This window comes from Bos taurus, chromosome 7 (assembly GCF_002263795.3).
Source record: "Bos taurus isolate L1 Dominette 01449 registration number 42190680 breed Hereford chromosome 7, ARS-UCD2.0, whole genome shotgun sequence".
NCBI lineage: Eukaryota > Metazoa > Chordata > Mammalia > Artiodactyla > Bovidae > Bos > Bos taurus.
This window is the reverse complement of record NC_037334.1, coordinates 79,321,876-79,339,389: the sequence shown is the minus strand read 5'-3', so window position 1 is coordinate 79,339,389 and position 17,514 is coordinate 79,321,876. Positions and strand designations below refer to the sequence as shown.

At 36.8% G+C, this 17,514-nt stretch overlaps 1 protein-coding gene across 4 annotated transcripts in view; it reads right to left on the bottom strand.

The window, feature by feature from the left end:
* Positions 1 to 6,154: 6,154 nt before the first annotated feature.
* LOC112447478 (teneurin-2) overlaps positions 6,155 to 17,514 on the bottom strand; it is a 426,777-nt gene continuing 415,417 nt past the window's right edge. For 3 of the 4 annotated variants that reach the window (XM_059888818.1, XM_024995298.2, XM_024995299.2), the window contains 2 exons: positions 11,757 to 11,831; positions 6,155 to 8,011 (listed from right to left, as the gene is read on the bottom strand). In XM_059888818.1, coding sequence (XP_059744801.1) covers positions 7,719 to 8,011; positions 11,757 to 11,831 — 368 coding nt within the window. In that variant the 3' untranslated portion in view covers positions 6,155 to 7,718. The remainder of the gene's footprint in view (positions 8,012 to 11,756; positions 11,832 to 17,514) is intronic. The other variant, XM_059888820.1, reaches the window with a different exon arrangement.

Here is a 17,514-nt window from a genome sequence, read left to right as displayed (position 1 = left end):
CCTAAAAGAAATCAGTCCTGAATACTCATTGGAAGGACTGATGCTGAAGCTGAAACTCCAATACTTTGGCCACCTCATATGAAGAGTTGACTCATTGGAAAAAAACCCTCATGCTTGGAAAGATTGAGGGCAGGAGGAGAAGGGGATGACAGAGGATGAGATGGTGGGATGGCATCAGTGACTCGATGGACGTGAATTTGAGTAAGCTCCGGGAGTTGGTGATGGACAGGGAAGCCTGGTGTGCTGCAGTCAGTGGGGTCACAAAGGGTCGGACATGACTCGGTGACTGAACTGAACCCCTCCCCCACAAATTGATGTGTCTCCTCATCTGGGATTATTTAACTCACTTTTCGTTGATGCTGAATAAAATAGAACATAGTTTTATCAGCATCATATACTTCATGTGTATGAAAATATGCATTTTTAAGTAATGTGCATTACCTTCCAATTTTTATAAAAAATATATTTCAAGAATCCTATTGGATTAGTGAATGATGACAGTGTATTTCCTGCATAAACTACACTATAAATAAATATTTTATGAATCATCTCTTCTTTATTGGAAACTTATAAACTATTTCTTCTTGTGCTCCACTCTCTCCATGTACATCCATGCCCTGCTTTCTTATGTTTAACACAAGTAGAAATGGTATTGCTTTAGTATTGATCTTTTCTACCCTCCTAATGCCAGTATAAACCTCTAGGAATGGAGACTCCAGTCAACTCAAATATTTCAATCCATTCCATTTGTAAACATGCTTGTATTTCAATTACCCTTTCTCTTTCACAAATAGCTTAAGGATACAAAGAGAACTGGGAGTACATTGTGCTGTGACTAAGAGTTGTCCCTGAGTAATACTTGGGTGTCCTGCTTATCCACTTGTAGACAATCGTGTCTAAGTTTGTGGAGCATCATTTCTGAATCACTTTTTCCCAACTCAGCATCATCCAACATTGCTCCCAGTCTTTCTCTCTTGAGGAGCTGGAGGTCCTCACATATCACTGTATTTTCCTTTTCTAGCCTTTATTATTTTTCACTTGATTGTAACAGACTCCATGAAGTACTTGCTTGATCAAAACTGAACATACCACAAAGTCATTTTCCTCCTCTTTGAATGGCTTCTGCCTGAAAAGCCTGGGTTTTCCTTAATCAGCTGAAGTAGCTAAAGTTTTTAAAATGGATTCTCCCTTCATTTATTTCCTGAAAGTCCATCTAGATACTTCTATATTAAAATAACTTAAATGTATGTGTTAAAATGAAAGATTCTGACTTTAACTTTTCAGTATTTCAGGGCATTTACTTCAGAAGAAATGAATTGTATATTACTCACGTTACCATCCCCCAGTCCACACAGTTACTTTATTAATTTCCAGACTAAACTGACTTTCACTTGATTTCATTTTATTGGAACCCCTGTAAACTGTTTTAGAAATTTGATAAAGCAAAATGAAACCTATCCTACAGATGAGCCAAACTTACAAAAAGCAGTTGACGTTACTATGCTAACACGTTAACTTAAGCTACAATGGCCGGTTCCTACTTTCATTCTACATTTTTATGAACTCTGATCTCCCTACAGTTTGTAACATAAGGTCAAGATTGGTCATTCGAGTGCCTACAAAGGCTAAATCAGAGAGGAGTTGCCTGGAGGGAGCCCAGGTGAGTGAGAAGACATGGGTTTAACAAGATCTGCTTTGGTTACTGCTTCTACGCCTGTTTGTCCGGAGGGAAACCTGGACAATGCTATTGGGTCTTGTACATTGAAGAGAAGCCAAAAATAAACATTTCTAATATGAAATCTCCCTTTCTGAAAATGTTGATTAGTAACATTCAATGTTTAAACACTGCACTGACCAAATGAAATAACTAACCAGCAGGATCTGGCTCACAGACTATCTAGTTCATCCCCTCTGCTATTGATGACTATTCTATGACTCACTCACTCTATTCCTTTACAATTCCTGAAGGTGAGTTTAGGGAAACCCTGAAAGGACAATTTTCTAGGCAGTTCCTTCAGCTAGTAACCAAAAAATGTTACCAGTAACATTTTTACGTTTGTATATAATCATATAGACATAATAAGTACATATCTGCATTTTGTTTTACTTAGTAATACAAGTCTATCACTTGAAAATTCCCCCTTCCACTCACAAGTCCTGGTTTCAGAATGGGTAACTCTAATGTCTCATTGCTTTTCATACGCACTTCTCAAATACTTCTTGGTGTGATTTTAGGGTCAGAGCAATTCATCCTGATTCAGTTGTGTGTAGAAAATACATGCTATCAACTTCCTTAGTTTTCACTCATTTTATTTACACTCTTAGTATTTGGTTACATCTCTCCCCCAACTTGTACAGTGAACTTGATCCTTGACAAACAACAACTTAACTAAAAAATGACCAAAAAATAAATGAAAAAGTTAGAGTTTTCTTCTGAGTTAAGAGGCTCCTAATCGGGAATGGACAAGAATATGGTGCTGCTCACCGGGTGACTGCCTTTGCTCTTAACTGAAGCAAAACTACAGACACGAGAAACTCAGCAGCTTAAAAGCAAACGATTATCCACCAAGCCCAATGTCTCCCCGAAGGCCTGGAGATTACACGTGTAATAATAAGGCTGCCCTTGCCAAAAGTAAGGCTTAATGCTTCATTTTATTTATTGTATTTATTGAATGGAGCCATTGCTCGATAGCCCCTGGGAGCATTAACAAACATGAAAGAAACCACCAAAGGAAAGAAATATATAAATAAGGAAAACCCATGCCACTAAAGTTTATAATCTGGAACATGCAGTCCTGGGAATCAGGCACATACTCTTACTTCTTCAAGTACCCTGTAATACGTTAGTTATGCAAGCATTGCTTAATTTGCCAAAAACTTGAATCTCTGAAGTCCCATATAGATATATTTGCAAAACACTGATCCTTTTGCTTCTTGGTTCTCTATTATGCCATGTGACGATGTGATATTCCTAAATTTTGCCTCTAATTCTATATTATTATCAGTTGTATTTAACATTGTGAAAATCATTTATTTTGGACTCCCCTGAATAACTTATTGTAAGATAAGGTGCCCCTATGGCCTCTAGGATGTGCACTTGCAGGGAATTGGGCCACGGTTATTAAAATCAAATCATCCTTGCATTTAGGAAGAGAAACGACTAAGAAACTGTGACATTTGGTTCTCAAGTCCTTCACTTTTTTCTATCCATGATAACTCATTTCACATTCTTCTTTATAAATGTTACTCTTTCACATTTGCAAGGATAAAAATAGATAAAGCTTAGAAACACAATTTGAAATAATGGTCATCCAAAAGGGATTAAAGTGTGGTTTTTGTTTTGTTTTTGAAGGATTGAGGCAATATTTTCTTTAGCTACCGTGGAAGTTAAATCACCTACATATCAGCCTCAAAGGTACAAATTATTATCCTATGATTTTTATAGTTACTTCATTAACTATTCTAACTCAAAACATATTTGCTTTCGTGAAGAGCAAAATTATGAGCTCTTGGCTATTGTTGTCTGGTGCTTACAGTAAAACTTTATATATGTTCCAGGCATTCTCTGTAATTTTTACATGTGGGCTGGGGGTGAAGAGAGGAGTAGAGTGGATCATAACACACAAAATAAATTTAAGAATATGTAAGAGGAATAGAGCGGGGCAGAAACCTACTGGCAGGTCTTAGGTGTGTTTAATTATAGGGCACTCTAATGTAAAATGTACTTAGGAGCTGGTTTTTGAAGGGAAAGAAGGACGGCTTAAGAAACCCACCTCCTATGACAAGTGAATGCAGTGCATTAGTTTGAGGTACCAATTTATAGACACTGTTGCTGGACTAGGGAACTCCTTCATCCCATCCAAGTTCACACCTCATGGCTCTATTAACCTGCAGCAAATACTGGGGTGTGCTCAAGTTCTCCAGCAGAGAGAGAAACACTAGAGACCTCTTCCAAGAGGACTCGCAATCTAATAGCATCTGGATTCCACAAACACACTTTACACAAATCCATTATGTGCCAAGAGCCAGCTTGCTTTGTAAATGCATTTGGTGAAATGTAATGGAATTAACCCAACATTTATATTTTCAACCTCAAAGTATATTAGGAGAATTATAAATTTCCCAATTGACAACAGATGTAAATGAACATTGTCCTTATTCACTGTGGGTGGAAACAAACAGGGCAAAGGAAGGATATTTTTGCTAAAGCTTCATCCTAGGTCAGATTTGTTTTCTATAATTTCTGGCTTCCTATCCCAGAGCCAAGCTTATTTTCTTTGTCTTTTCCTCCCCGCCCCCTGTTTCTGGATTTCCAATAAAATAACTGAAACTAGAATTATGCTTTAAAAAAAAAAAAAAACTCAAGGATATTTTTAAGTCCCCAAGGTGAAGAAACTGCCTAAGGGAGTCAAGGGTACGTAGACCAGGTTTTTTACAGTGTGTGCTATTTCGCATTTTTAAGAAGGCAATTAGTTATTCTTGTGTATTAGTGACTGCCCCATTTTCTCCATAACTCAGGTGATAAAAAGGGCCTTGGAGAGGACATATTTTAAGTGGGACATTTATTACCCCAAAAAAGGAATGATTCTAATTTAGAGTTACTGGGAAAGCCCTTTCTATAGATGCAGTCAAATTTCACAGCTGCAAAAATTTGGCCTTGCTGTTTGCAACTCACACTGCCGTTTCTAGCTAAGCCCTTGTGAGCTTAAAGATAGAGTTAAAGAATCTGATAAAATAACCTGAACATTAGCGCTTTATCTATTTAAAGCGATCCAACAGTACAATATTAATTTGGTGGCCATGGAGTATGTGTAAGACGCAGAGCTGTGAGTGGTGATAACCTTGAAGAATCTACACTGGGAAAAAGAAAAAAAAGAAGGACAAATTCATCTGTGTGTTCAGTGTGATGGGACTTTCAAGTTACTAGTTCCTAGTAGGTCATTTTTGCCACAGCAGCAGGTACAAAGGACTGTTAGTAGTCAGCGAGTTTTATTACATGAGTTTGAAGGTAGGATCCATGTTTTATGTTATAGAAAGTCAAGTTGATTTTTGAGACCTGTCTTGACTTGCTACCTACGCATAGCAAAAACTACAACTGGAGTTTTTTTTAAGGGAGATTTTAAATAAGAACTGTGAATATCTCTGTACCCCAAGATAGCACCATAAAAATGAAATAAAAATATATGGGGTCCAAAGAAGAGATTCATTCTGTGTCCACATACCCTTAAATATAAAATGAGATTGGAGACATTCTTTCTCAAAGTGTAGATTCCCATTACTTCCTCTTCAAGAGAGACATGCCTAAAAGGTTATTGATTTGGTTCTGAAGGACAGAGTGTTTATTATGGAGGAAGTCATGGCGGGGCACGAGTGTGAGAAATTAATGATGGCTTTGTAAGTGTCCATGCTGTGGCATGAACCAGTGGGGCAACTGTCAATCTATATGATAATACATTCCCAAACTTCAAAAAATCAGTCAGGTGAAAACGCATTGATTTTTTGTGTGTGTGAGCTAAAAAGAATTTGTCAAAAAGAAAGAGCAAGAAGTTGACTGAAGTAACACCTCAGTCTGCAGGGTAGCTCACACCTCACTTTTTATTTGGTTAAGGAATTTATGAGGTAATGTGGACAATTTCTTATTTTTATTTCTAGTCCCCAAGAGGAACAGAGCCTGAATTATCTATATCATTGGAATATGTAAAATACTGAGAAAATTAAAGCAGAGAAAAGGAACACATTCTATCTGTAAGTTTTGAAATAACCATCTATTACCTAAACTTGAACTCTGACTTCAGAACCACTTTCATGGTCTGTCAAATGCAGGAACAAAAGAATTGCTTCCTGGTTCTAAGTGCATTATCTATGGTCATGAAATTCTGACTATATTTGAACTAGCATTACTGCGAAAAATCATCACACTATATTTAAGGGATATTTCCTATCAGGACTCGGATTTATACAGAGTTGCCCCAGGTGAAAACTGTTTGAATACAGTGTTTCAAATTATATTGGAAAAAAGTGACTGCTATTGGTTTACCAAATACATCTTGACTTGTAAAATTCATTCCTCCCTTACGGTTGTAGGTAAATTCAAGGCAAGTATTTTTGCTCCCCTTGCTTCACTAGAAACCTCCCCTCATTAGCTGAGTTTTTAAGAGGTATATAGCTTAAAAAGAAAGAGTATAAATTCTAGAAATATGTATAGGTGATTCTTTATAGATCCCACGAGACCAGCGAGAATTCCAACCAGAATATTTTCTAAAATAAGTTGTTTAAGATGTGCTGTAAGTTCTTGAATTACAAGTGATTTTATTTATTAGGTGATCAAACTGCCTGCATTTCAATAATGTCTGACACACACCAAAGCTGAAACAGTACATCAGCAAATGGATTCAATGTATGCCTTTATGAAAACTTCTAAAAGTAATTTCCTATCAAATAAGCACCTTTAGAGTGTTGAATGTGCCAAGTGTCAGAATTTTGTTAAAATTCAAAAGGAGTCAAGTGCAGATTTTTCCTTAAGAGTACACCTTGATTAGCTCCATGAACTGAGGCATAATAAGACACATTCCCTTGTCCCCACTAGAGAATAAACTATTTCGGAATTAAACATAAATTTAAATGCAATATGGTGACATCTTTCTGAATATACGCGACTTACCCTGGATATGATGTATTAATATTTTCAACATGGTTTGGAGATTAAATGATATTTAGCTATGCTTTTGCATTTACAACAAGCTGTCTGCCTGCAAATTTCTTTTTTTTAAATGCAAGAAAATACTTAGAGCTGCTCTAGTAGATGTTTACAATGTTTTATAGAAACCTTAACTGATCTATTTGTAAATATTTTAATGGTAATTCTTTTAGCAAACACAAAATCTATTCATAACAAACCACATAGCATTTGATGTTTTCTCCATAAATCCACCATACCTAATGCAATTTATCTTTTAAAAAATGTTTTGGGCTCAACACGGTTCTGAGTTGCTAAGAAAGCCACAAATAAGCACCTTATCTCTTTAATGACTTGCTTGAGCTTTCCTATATTTACTGCTTAATGATCGGAAGCATTTAATTTTCAAAGTTTCATTAAAACCCATCTACAAAGCTGGATGGATAAGCAATAGCGATTTGTGATAGAAGGTGTGGGAAGCCATTAACCTACATAGGTACCAAGGAGAAGAGTAAACATAGAAAAGAATACTTTTTTGAAGACAAGTCTCTTCCTATTTGTCATTATTAAACTCCAGAGCCTCTGTTCCAAGTTTGATCTTCAATACGGATATGAGGCATTGCTGCCTGGAAATGAAAGTCTAAGATAAGGTAGGATTCTTAAGAGATCTTCATGAAAAAAAATAACCCAGGTTGCCGTTTACTGGGAAGGGGAAATCAATACAAAGACCTAGAAACTTGTGGAGAGAGGACATTTTCTAGGTATAGGTCATAGTTTATCAAGTTGCCTCTTTTGCAATGTAATTTACTTGCTAATAAGACCAACTGATGATGTCTGAATAGTGTGTTATCATCAAAATGAGATTTTAAAATTCTCTCCTCATTTCTTGTGTGTTCGAGGTTTGCTGGTTTATTTTCCCTCAGCTCAGTGTGGGTAGACAAGGTCGATTTAAAAGAAAATGAATGGTTTTATATGCCTCTTTATTAAAAAAAAAAATCCCAAGCCCCACATGGTACAGTCCCCAAAATATTCAAAAAAATATTTAAGAAGCAGGCCTACCGTTCTCATCATCTGACTTATTTTCGTTGTCAGAATCAGTCAAGGTAAGGGCCGAGTTTTCACGACTGGACAGGCCGGAACTGCGCCTGGATTTTATCCCTCTCCCCCACAATCTGATGGCATGTTCTGGAGACATCCCTCCCTCTGTATCGGAGTCGGCGTCAGACCCTGTGCTCAGGGAGTAGCCCTGGTGAAGGATCCCCATGTCGGAACAGTAACCACTTCGGTGTGGGGAGGGCTCACAGATTCCCAGTTCCGCAAGGGTGAAGTTAGTTCCTAGGGTGACAGCAAACAAAGAGACCGATTAAAATTTGTGAAACGATTTCAAATTTCAAATTTATTCTTACAAAAAGCAGACAGTTTTTCCTAGTCAAAAAATATACCAGGTTTGCCATAGTATACAGCTAGGCAAGAGTCTTTAGGCTATTGGGGTGTATTTGAGAACTACAGCAACAAAAAAGTAAATAACTGAGATTAATTTTAATCCTAGGACAGGATGTTCAGATTTTATTTCAAAAATTTCTAATTATTTACTGATGTCTAGGTAGCACCAGGTAGCCGATAAAACACTGGATTTATAAGAAGAACTAATATATACCAAGCACTTCCTTTCTCCAGGTATCTTTTATTCTGTAATTTTTTTTCTTATATTTAAAAAGTTCACAACTTTACGATGATGATAACATTACTATAATCATTCTGTCGTTAGGGAAACTGAGGAACAGAGAACTTAAGTGACTTACCCAAGGTCACACATCTAGACTGTAGCAAAACCTGGATCTGATCCTTGAGCAGTCTGTCTTCATGCCAAAGAAGCTTAATCCTCCAATAAATGGGAGTGGTGGCCAGGAGACCTGGGGACCAGTCCTAGCTTTCCACGGGTAAGTCCCACTGTGGCAACTCTCTTAACAACTTGAGCCTCAGTTTTCTCTTCTGTAAAATCTGGGTATTAATCTCTTAAATTCCTCTCAGAATCACTGCATGGTTTATATGTGATAAGATATACACCCGAGTATTATTTTTCAAGTAAGAATAGGTAAGGTGTTACTTAAGTCAGAATCGTAGGGATGGAGTCAGTCCATTTTTATTATTTATTTTCACTGACGTATAGCTGATTGACAATCTTGTGTTAGTTCAGGTGTACTGCAAAGTGAATCAATTATATATACATATACACATACATATATCCGCCTCTTTTTCAGATTTTTTCCCTGTGTAGATTATTACAGAACACTAAGTAGAGCTTTCTGTGCTATACACTAGGTCCTTATTAGTTATCTACATTATATACATAGTAGTGTGTATATGATAAACTCAATCTCTTAGTCTATCACTTCCCCCTACATTTCCCCTCTGGTAACCATAATTTGACTGTGAGATCTGTGTTTCTGATTTGTAAATAAGTTCATTTGTATTATTTTTAAATCAGTTTCCACATATAAGTGATTTCATATAAGACTGTTTTAAAATGATATCAATTTCTTTTTGCTAATACAATTGAAAACCACAAGTGAGTTTTATCACATGTATCCATGTGGGAAGTGAAGGGATGGGCCCCTGGTTGAGGGGGAGCTGAAAAGAATAAGCATTTATTGAACACGCTCACACTACCATGTGCTGGGCATGGGGCCAGGTACTCTAAGAGGCTTTATCTCATTTAAATCTCATAAAAGCACAGCAGTTTAGGTGTTAACCACTTTACAGGGAGGCTGAATACTGTCTCCAAGGTCACACCTGGGCAAGTGGCAGATCCACGGCTCACCCCTGCATCTGTAGATCCCAAGTCCATGCTCCCTCTACAGTGTCAAATGGTCCCAATCAAAAACCAGTCTGGCAACAGTTTTGCACAGTGAATGTGCCATCTATTTGTATGCTTTAATAGCCAGCTTTAAAAAAGACATTTTAAGGTTTCACTGCATATTAGATGAAATCACGTGGCACACTGCACTTACTGACATTTAAATCTGTCCCTATTCATGGACAATGAAAAAAATATATAATGAAGAAATGCACTCTTATGCTATTGATATCAATGAAGAAAATCTTCTAAATAACACAAAACTCATGGGTTTGTTTTCTCTCTCTATTGATTACATTAGAGCCACTCATTGTTCAAACTCATGACATAATGAACACTGAATATCTACATACATGATAGCATTTCTCAGATTTTATTTTTAAGAAGCCCCAGACAATTGCACATATTAACCTCATATGAAGCTAATTTGTCATAGACACAAGTATTTTTATTCTGAGGCTTTACTTTATTGCACGATGGACTTCTACAGTCTTCTTTTGCTGTGTTAATGGAATCAAATCCAATACTATACATAACTGTCTCTGGAGAATGAGCCTGTTCATTGGAGAGACGACTCTACTACCTGTGTGGGGAGGAAGGATATCTCACTGCCAATCAGCACAGTTCTAACCGGTTATTCCCTGAGCAGAGTTTCATGATGCTGTCTGAAATTCTCTATTCAATGTATTCTCTTCCAGATTGCATCCTTGGCAATTAGGTATTATCTTCTAATTGTATACTAAAATGTGTATTTCAGTTTTAGTAGTGTATAAAACTCAAGTGGGTTCATATATATCTGAAACACTTCTATCTATATTGCTGTTTTTCTCATGCTTCAGTCTTTGGAAAAAAGTCATTTCACATGAGCATTCTTCCATCTTGCCTTCTGAGCTCAGTGATCATGAGATACACTGCTTCCATTTCCTTCATTAAAGGAAAGAAGCCCAAACTAAAACATACATGTTTTTATTTCACATGTGGTAATTTTGATTCCATGTGAAATGGAGTGTGCATGTATCAAGGCAACATTCCTGATTGTCTATTTCACATCTTATTATCTGGAACTAGGCTTCAAGACCTCCTCACGAAAAGAGATACAGCCATGTGAGCAAAGGAAGCCTCAACTTTCTGAGGAGCCCATGTGCTCCTCAATCTGGGTACTAGAATTCAGAGACAGGAAGCCTAGAACATGGCGGGCTGTGGAATAAATGCAGTGCCCTTTCTGTGGTTAGAACATTTACTTGATGATAACAAATGAAAATATGTTTCTGTTAAACTTGAAACAAACATGAGCTCTTCATCAATCAGTGAAAATTTGCATACATTTTTAAATCACCACAGTGTTAGAAAAAACACTTCAAGTGTTCCAACTTCAAGCTTACAAACCTGAAGCTGAACAAGCAATATTGTGAAGAAAATGGAAGGTATTATACCAAATTCATCAGAAAAAGTTAAGCTCACACTTATAGAAAGCCAAGTTTTCCTCTAAAAACAGAATTGTTTCTTCAAAAATATCCCTTTCTAAACTCCTTGGCTTCATCTTCCACTAGGATCGCACTTCCTCAATGCTATGTTTCCCACAATTCCTAGTTTGGTATCTTTTTGCTCTCAAATAACTCGTAGAAGAGAAAACCTTGCTCTTAAGTGTCTGGGACAGATTACGGACCAAGCCTTTCCCAAGTTTGCTGGCTTAACAACATAATGTTGGAGAGTCATGGACACGGTAGAAAGGAAAGATTGGTCTATCATTTATTAAATCATTCAACAAATATTTATTGTTCCTAGTGCTGTGCTAGACACTGGGGATTTAACAGTGAGCAGTATAAAACTACAATCATGACATTTATAGTCTAATCGGGAAAGGGGCATTAATCAAAGAATCACATAAAAAAGTACAATCTATACAATGATAAATACTATGTAGAAAAGAGACAGGGAGCCATGAAAGGTCATCCCTTCATTTTGTCACAGCTTGCCCACATGTTCATCTAGTGGCAGACACGAGGGACTAGGAATTACTCCACCGAGACGCTTACTCCACCCCTCCCATTTGCTCTTATCATACCCAGTTTCCCAAACATCCCTCCAAATGAATTTCTTTAGACAAGCAATTTTCATGTATTTTGTCTTAAAGCATGAAGCGCTCATATTATATCACTCTGCTTAGCATGTAAATAGTATGGGGGATGTTAATACTATGTCAACTTATTGTTTTACACTTACTTTGCTCATTGATGGAAGACTGATTTGGCTCTAATTCATCTTGTATAATTATGTCTTTATTAAGCTCCATGGCAGCTTTGAATAGAAGAGAGAAACTAGTCATTGTGTGATTCTCCAAGCTAAGATTTCTAGTGGAAAGCAGTCAACATTTCATTCCTTCTTTACTATCTTGCAGAAAGATAAAAAAAGAGGCACAACATTTAAGTATTCATGGAACACATATTCACACTCTCTCTGCCTCCCTGATACCACTAACGCAAGTGGGTGTGGATGATGTCTCCGACTCCTCTCAGTTATGGTTTCTTTGCTGTTGTCAATACACAGCTTAGTGGTGTCCCATATTACATTGTCAAGACCAGAGTCAATATCTATATAAATGAATGATTACACAAAATAAATGGTATTTATATCATGGAATTTTATTATAATTTAAAGTGTTATCAATGTCTGAATATTGCCATTGAGAGAATGCCAATGTCTAAAAACTGTTAGATGATCAGGAGAGCAGAACACAAGTTTTTGAAAACAACTCAGTTGATAAGTCTCTTTTGCTTTAAGTCATCTTTTATTATGAGATGAGTTTTTATTTTATATTGGAGTATAGCTGATTAACAATGTGATCATTTCAGGTACACAGCAGAGCAACTCAGCTATATATACACATGCATCCGCTCTCCCTCAAACTCCCCTCCCATCCAGGATGCCATATAACACTGAGCAGAGTTCCTTGCAATATACAGAAGGCCCCTGTTGGTTATCCATTTTAAATATAGCAGTGTGGACACGTCTTCTTTTGAATCATAACCTCGGTATATGACCCAGATCCTTTCCAAAGATTTTTTAGAGAAAAATTTTGCAATAGATTGCAGGAGTCATCCTTTGACCAACTAATTTTACTTGGGGATACAATCCTAAAGAAGGATATGTCACTGCACTGTGATCTTGGCTTTATTTTCAAAGTTCTTACCAACTTCTCACACTTTGAAATAACCTTTAAGTAGGAAAAACACATATGTCGCTAAGTCAGAATTACCATGTCATGGTAATACCAGTGAATACAAATAGCACTGAAAATGTCAGGATTTGAACAGATTTTCTACTATGAGGGCAGAAAGATAAAAGTTAACTGTAGTAATGGCCTAAATGTTTACTATGTGAGTCCCCTGAGTCTAAGAGAAGAAATTTCACACATGGGAAGAAAAGTTGCTATAGCATGAAAACAGTCAATAGTAATCATTTACGAAATAATCCCCACCTATCCCCATCCACTTATTACCACTATCTCTTCTCATATCAACCACCATATTAATGTCAATCATCAATTAGTTGCTGATAATGGGAAATGATATGGTACCAATCTAAGATTAAATTATAAAACTGGTGAAGATGCAGATTTCCATGAAGTCAGTAAAAGTGATACTAAAAACACTAGAATCATAATCAAGACTACAAAATAACCAAGATCTAACAGAATTAAGCTATTAAGAGAAAATAAAGATGAATGTTGGCATGGTAATGTCAACTGTTGGTGGGAATGTAAATTGATACAGCCACTATGAAGAACAGTATGGGGGTTCTTTAAAAAAAACTAAAAATAGAGCTCCCATATGACCCAGTGATTCCACCAGTGGGGCAAATACCCTGAGAAAACCATAGTTCAAAAAGACATATGCACCCCGATGTTCACTGCAGCACTACTTAAAATAGCCAGGGCACAGAAACAACCATAAGGGATAGATAAAGAAGATGTGGGGGTTGTGTGTATGTGTGTGTGTGTGTGTGTATATGCATGCATATACAATGGAATATTACTTAGCCATAAAAGAGAATGAAATTGGATCACTTGCAAAAATGTGGATGGACCCAGGGTCTGTCATACACAGTGAAGTCAGAAAGAGAAAAACAAATTAACACATATATGTGAACTCTAGAAAAATGGCACAAATGAGCCATTGGGAGATTAGGACTGATGCACTGCTATGTGTGAAACAGTTAGCTAGTGGGAACCTCCTACATAGCATGGGGAGCTCAGTTCAGTGTTCTGTGGTGACAGAGACGGGTGGGATGGCAGGAAGGGTGGAAGGCAGGGTCAAGAGGGAGAGGATATATGTATGCTGCTGCTGCTAAGTCACTTCAGTCATTTCCAGCTCTGTGCGACCCCAGAGACGGCAGCCCACCAGGCTCCCCTGTCCCTGGGATTCTCCAGGCAAGAACACTGGAGTGGGTTGCCATTTCCTTCTCCAATGCATGAAAGTGAAAAGTGAAGGTGAAGTCGCTCAGTCGTGTCCGACTCTTAGCGACCCCATGGACTGGAGCCCACCAGGCTCCTCCGTCCATGGGATTTTCCAGGCAAGAGTACTGGAGTGGGGTGCCATTGCCTTCTCTGGGATATATGTATACATGCAGCTAATTTACTTTGTTGTATATATTGTGAAGCAACTATACCCCAATTAAAAAAAAATCCTGGAAATAGAAAAGGTGAGGGACTTCTAGTTCTAGATCAAGATGAAATTTCCCACTTCTCTATATACCTGTCTTTAAGGACAGCTAAAATCCCTGCACTGTAAATGTAAAAACTACATAAAATGAGTCTAAAAGAGGTATGTAAGAAGATAGATCCATTTTTTCCTGGGACCTGGAGGAAAACACAGCGGTGAGTTCTCTGGGTTTCCTTTCTGCCTCATATTTCCCAGATGTGGATAGAGAAATTTGCTAGAGAAATCTGCAAACTGAAAATACCAACAGAAGCAGATCAAAGTAAAGCCTACTCCAATGAGGTGTCCTTCCCCACCTCCACAAACATACTAGGGTGGAATCAAAGACCAACTGGGGACTGGAATTATTATTGTCACTGAGGGGCGATGAGCTTTCCCTGATTCCCCTACAGAGGGTCGCTGGAGGAGAGGAAGGGAACCTCGACGCCCATCTGCACACAGTGGTAATGAAGTGCCCTTCCTTCTCCTTGCTGGTGTTTGAGGAGGATAAATGTTAAATCTAGTTTCACTACCACTGGGGGACTCACAGAGAACTCAAAGGAGGTAGCCCTCTCCCTCTCAAGCAGGTTGGTATATGCAGGGTCCTAGTAGGGAGTCTGAAACCCCAACTCTGCAAGGAGGCATTCCATCCCACTCCACCCCAATTGCCCCGCTTGTCAAAGTGAGTCAAGTGAGGAACCTGGGCTTTCACTTCCACCTGCCAGTTAAGCCTCAGGGTCCCATTGTTCCCAAAGGCTTGGTGTCAGAGGAGGCCTACTGAAACAATATTTAAATAAGATCCATATTTTTGAAACAATACTTCCAATAGCCAGGATACAATAAAAAATCATTCATCATACCAAGAATCAGGAAAATCTCAATGTGAATGAGGAAAAATAATTATTAATAAGAAATTAACTAGAGGCCATTTGGAAGATTAAAGAATCTAAATATTTTTGTTTTTGCAAAATATGGCCCTCTGTGATCATGCTGCAAAATGCAACTCAGAATGAAAGATGAAATATTGTACAGTCATACAGCTGTGCCATAAAATGTATATTGTGCCCCACACAAATTATTATTCTTTATCCTTTTGAATAATTATAGTGCAGCTGGAATAATAAATTGTATTAAACATAAAATATACTCTTGATAATCAATCTTATTTTCTCAAGATAAAGTCACAATAAATTATATTTACTATTTAATATGAAATATTGCTTCTTTCTAAACAGTGATTCATTTTTGAAGTGGCCTTTTTTCTAGGATCATTTATCCTAAGACAAAGAGAATCTCTTATAAATAAACATGGGTCACTCTTCTTGAGCAAATGTTAGACTCTACATTTTAAAGTCAGGGATGAATCCTGACTCCAAATTTTTGTACCAGATATTTAAGAAAAGAACACAAATTATAATACCATAGTTCTCTTTATCACAGAGTGAAGTAATTTAATCTAATGCCATAAGCTTTTGCAAACTAGAAAGCTATCAGGCAAAATAGGAAATTATAAGAGATAAAACACAACTTGTATTTTGGTTTGATTCATCAAAATATATCACCAAATTATTACATTTAATGTTGATACTTTAAATTTTGCACAGTTAAAGATATGTATGTGATACAAAATATTCCATCCAAAACAAATACCAACATTATCTAAAATACTATTTTCACACAAATTTAAAATCTACATATTTGTACATGCAATGGTAACAAATTTGAAAGCCAATGAAGGAGCTACTTAATGAATTCTAATGTTTTATACTTGTGTATACTAAAATTCTTCACATCAACTCTCTCTTAATGCCCTTCTAAAGTTCATCCGATTTTACACATTCAGATATTTTCCCAAATGTTGACAAGACTGTTCACAAAATATCCTGTGGCTTAAAACCACAGAGTAGGTGTACATGTATTATTATTCATAAAATGTAAGTCCAATATTTATATTTCAAAAATATCCTTTACAAATCGAAATTTTCTTTTGTGTATAGCCTAAAATGTTCATATTTTAATATTTTTAAACTTGCAGAATTATTACTTTGGTCTCTACCTGAATCTCTGACATGTCACAACTTATCAGATTTGTAACCAGAATCATTCCAATGTTAATAAACACTTTCCAAATCAAAAAAACACCAAAGTCTAGTGAAGACAGGAACGTTTCCAGTATTCAAGGTTTTCCTGTAAGCTTTATCCCCTCAAAGTCAAAAGTGAACGTGGCATTCTCCTCTGATATGGCATTTTCATGTTCCAATCTGAACAAAGCCCAATTTGGAAAACCCAAAAGCCGACTACAACAGAAGTTTCTCCTGAACAACTGCCAGTTCATAAATAGAAATGAAATGCTCCAGAGCTTGCTGGAGACTCTTTTCTGCTGATGAAAATTCCAACAAGATTAAAAATCAATTCGAGTATTAAAAACTATAGCAATCAGTTATCCTATGTAAGAGCATTACAAAGGCATACAGTCATCTGACCCTGTGAGACTCTGCTTCTTCAAACACTTTTTTGTTCATCAGAAAAAATAAAGAAAGCAAAGGACAAGAGTGGGTGAGCTGCAATGGTCTAACTGTTCTGAGTTTGAGAATGTAAGATTAGCTTATGCTTTCTCAGAGCTTCAGAAGGTGGCAGGCACTGTCTTAGATGCTGCTATATACAAATTTCCAGTTAATTAGTGTAGCAGCCTTATAAAATAGTCACTACCTACATAGCCAAGGGTTCAAATGGGATTCCACTGTCTGTTTTAAAAATACTTGTGGACCATATATTCTTAGAATTAATTACTTCTGATGAGTCTCCACTTACTTTATAAAATACACGTAAAAATAGCACCTGCCTTTATAAGATTCTTTTGAACATTGAGTTAGATAAGGCAGGTCAAAGTGCTTAAAACACTGCCTGCCACTCAGTAATTACACGACAAATCTAGATAATATGATGATCACTGGCTTACAATGAAGGAACTTGCTTTTTTAAAAAAAATTACAGGAGTATTAACACTTTATGTTTCTTGAGTTGTTTTTGAAACTTTTGGAACAATACATTTTTCTAGGGATGTATTTTCTAGGGATAAGCTTTTCCAGGGATGTATGCCTGTTTCATCTACGTCTTCAAATGGGTTGGCACAAATTTATCCAAGTATTTTTAAATCCCTTTAAATTTCTTCTGGGTTTGTAGACTGCCTTTTTTTTTTTTTAATTCCTGATATTATTTTATTTGTGCTTTCTTTTGACTGGATTGGTTTCAGCAATGATCAATTGTTTTTGTCTTTCAATAAA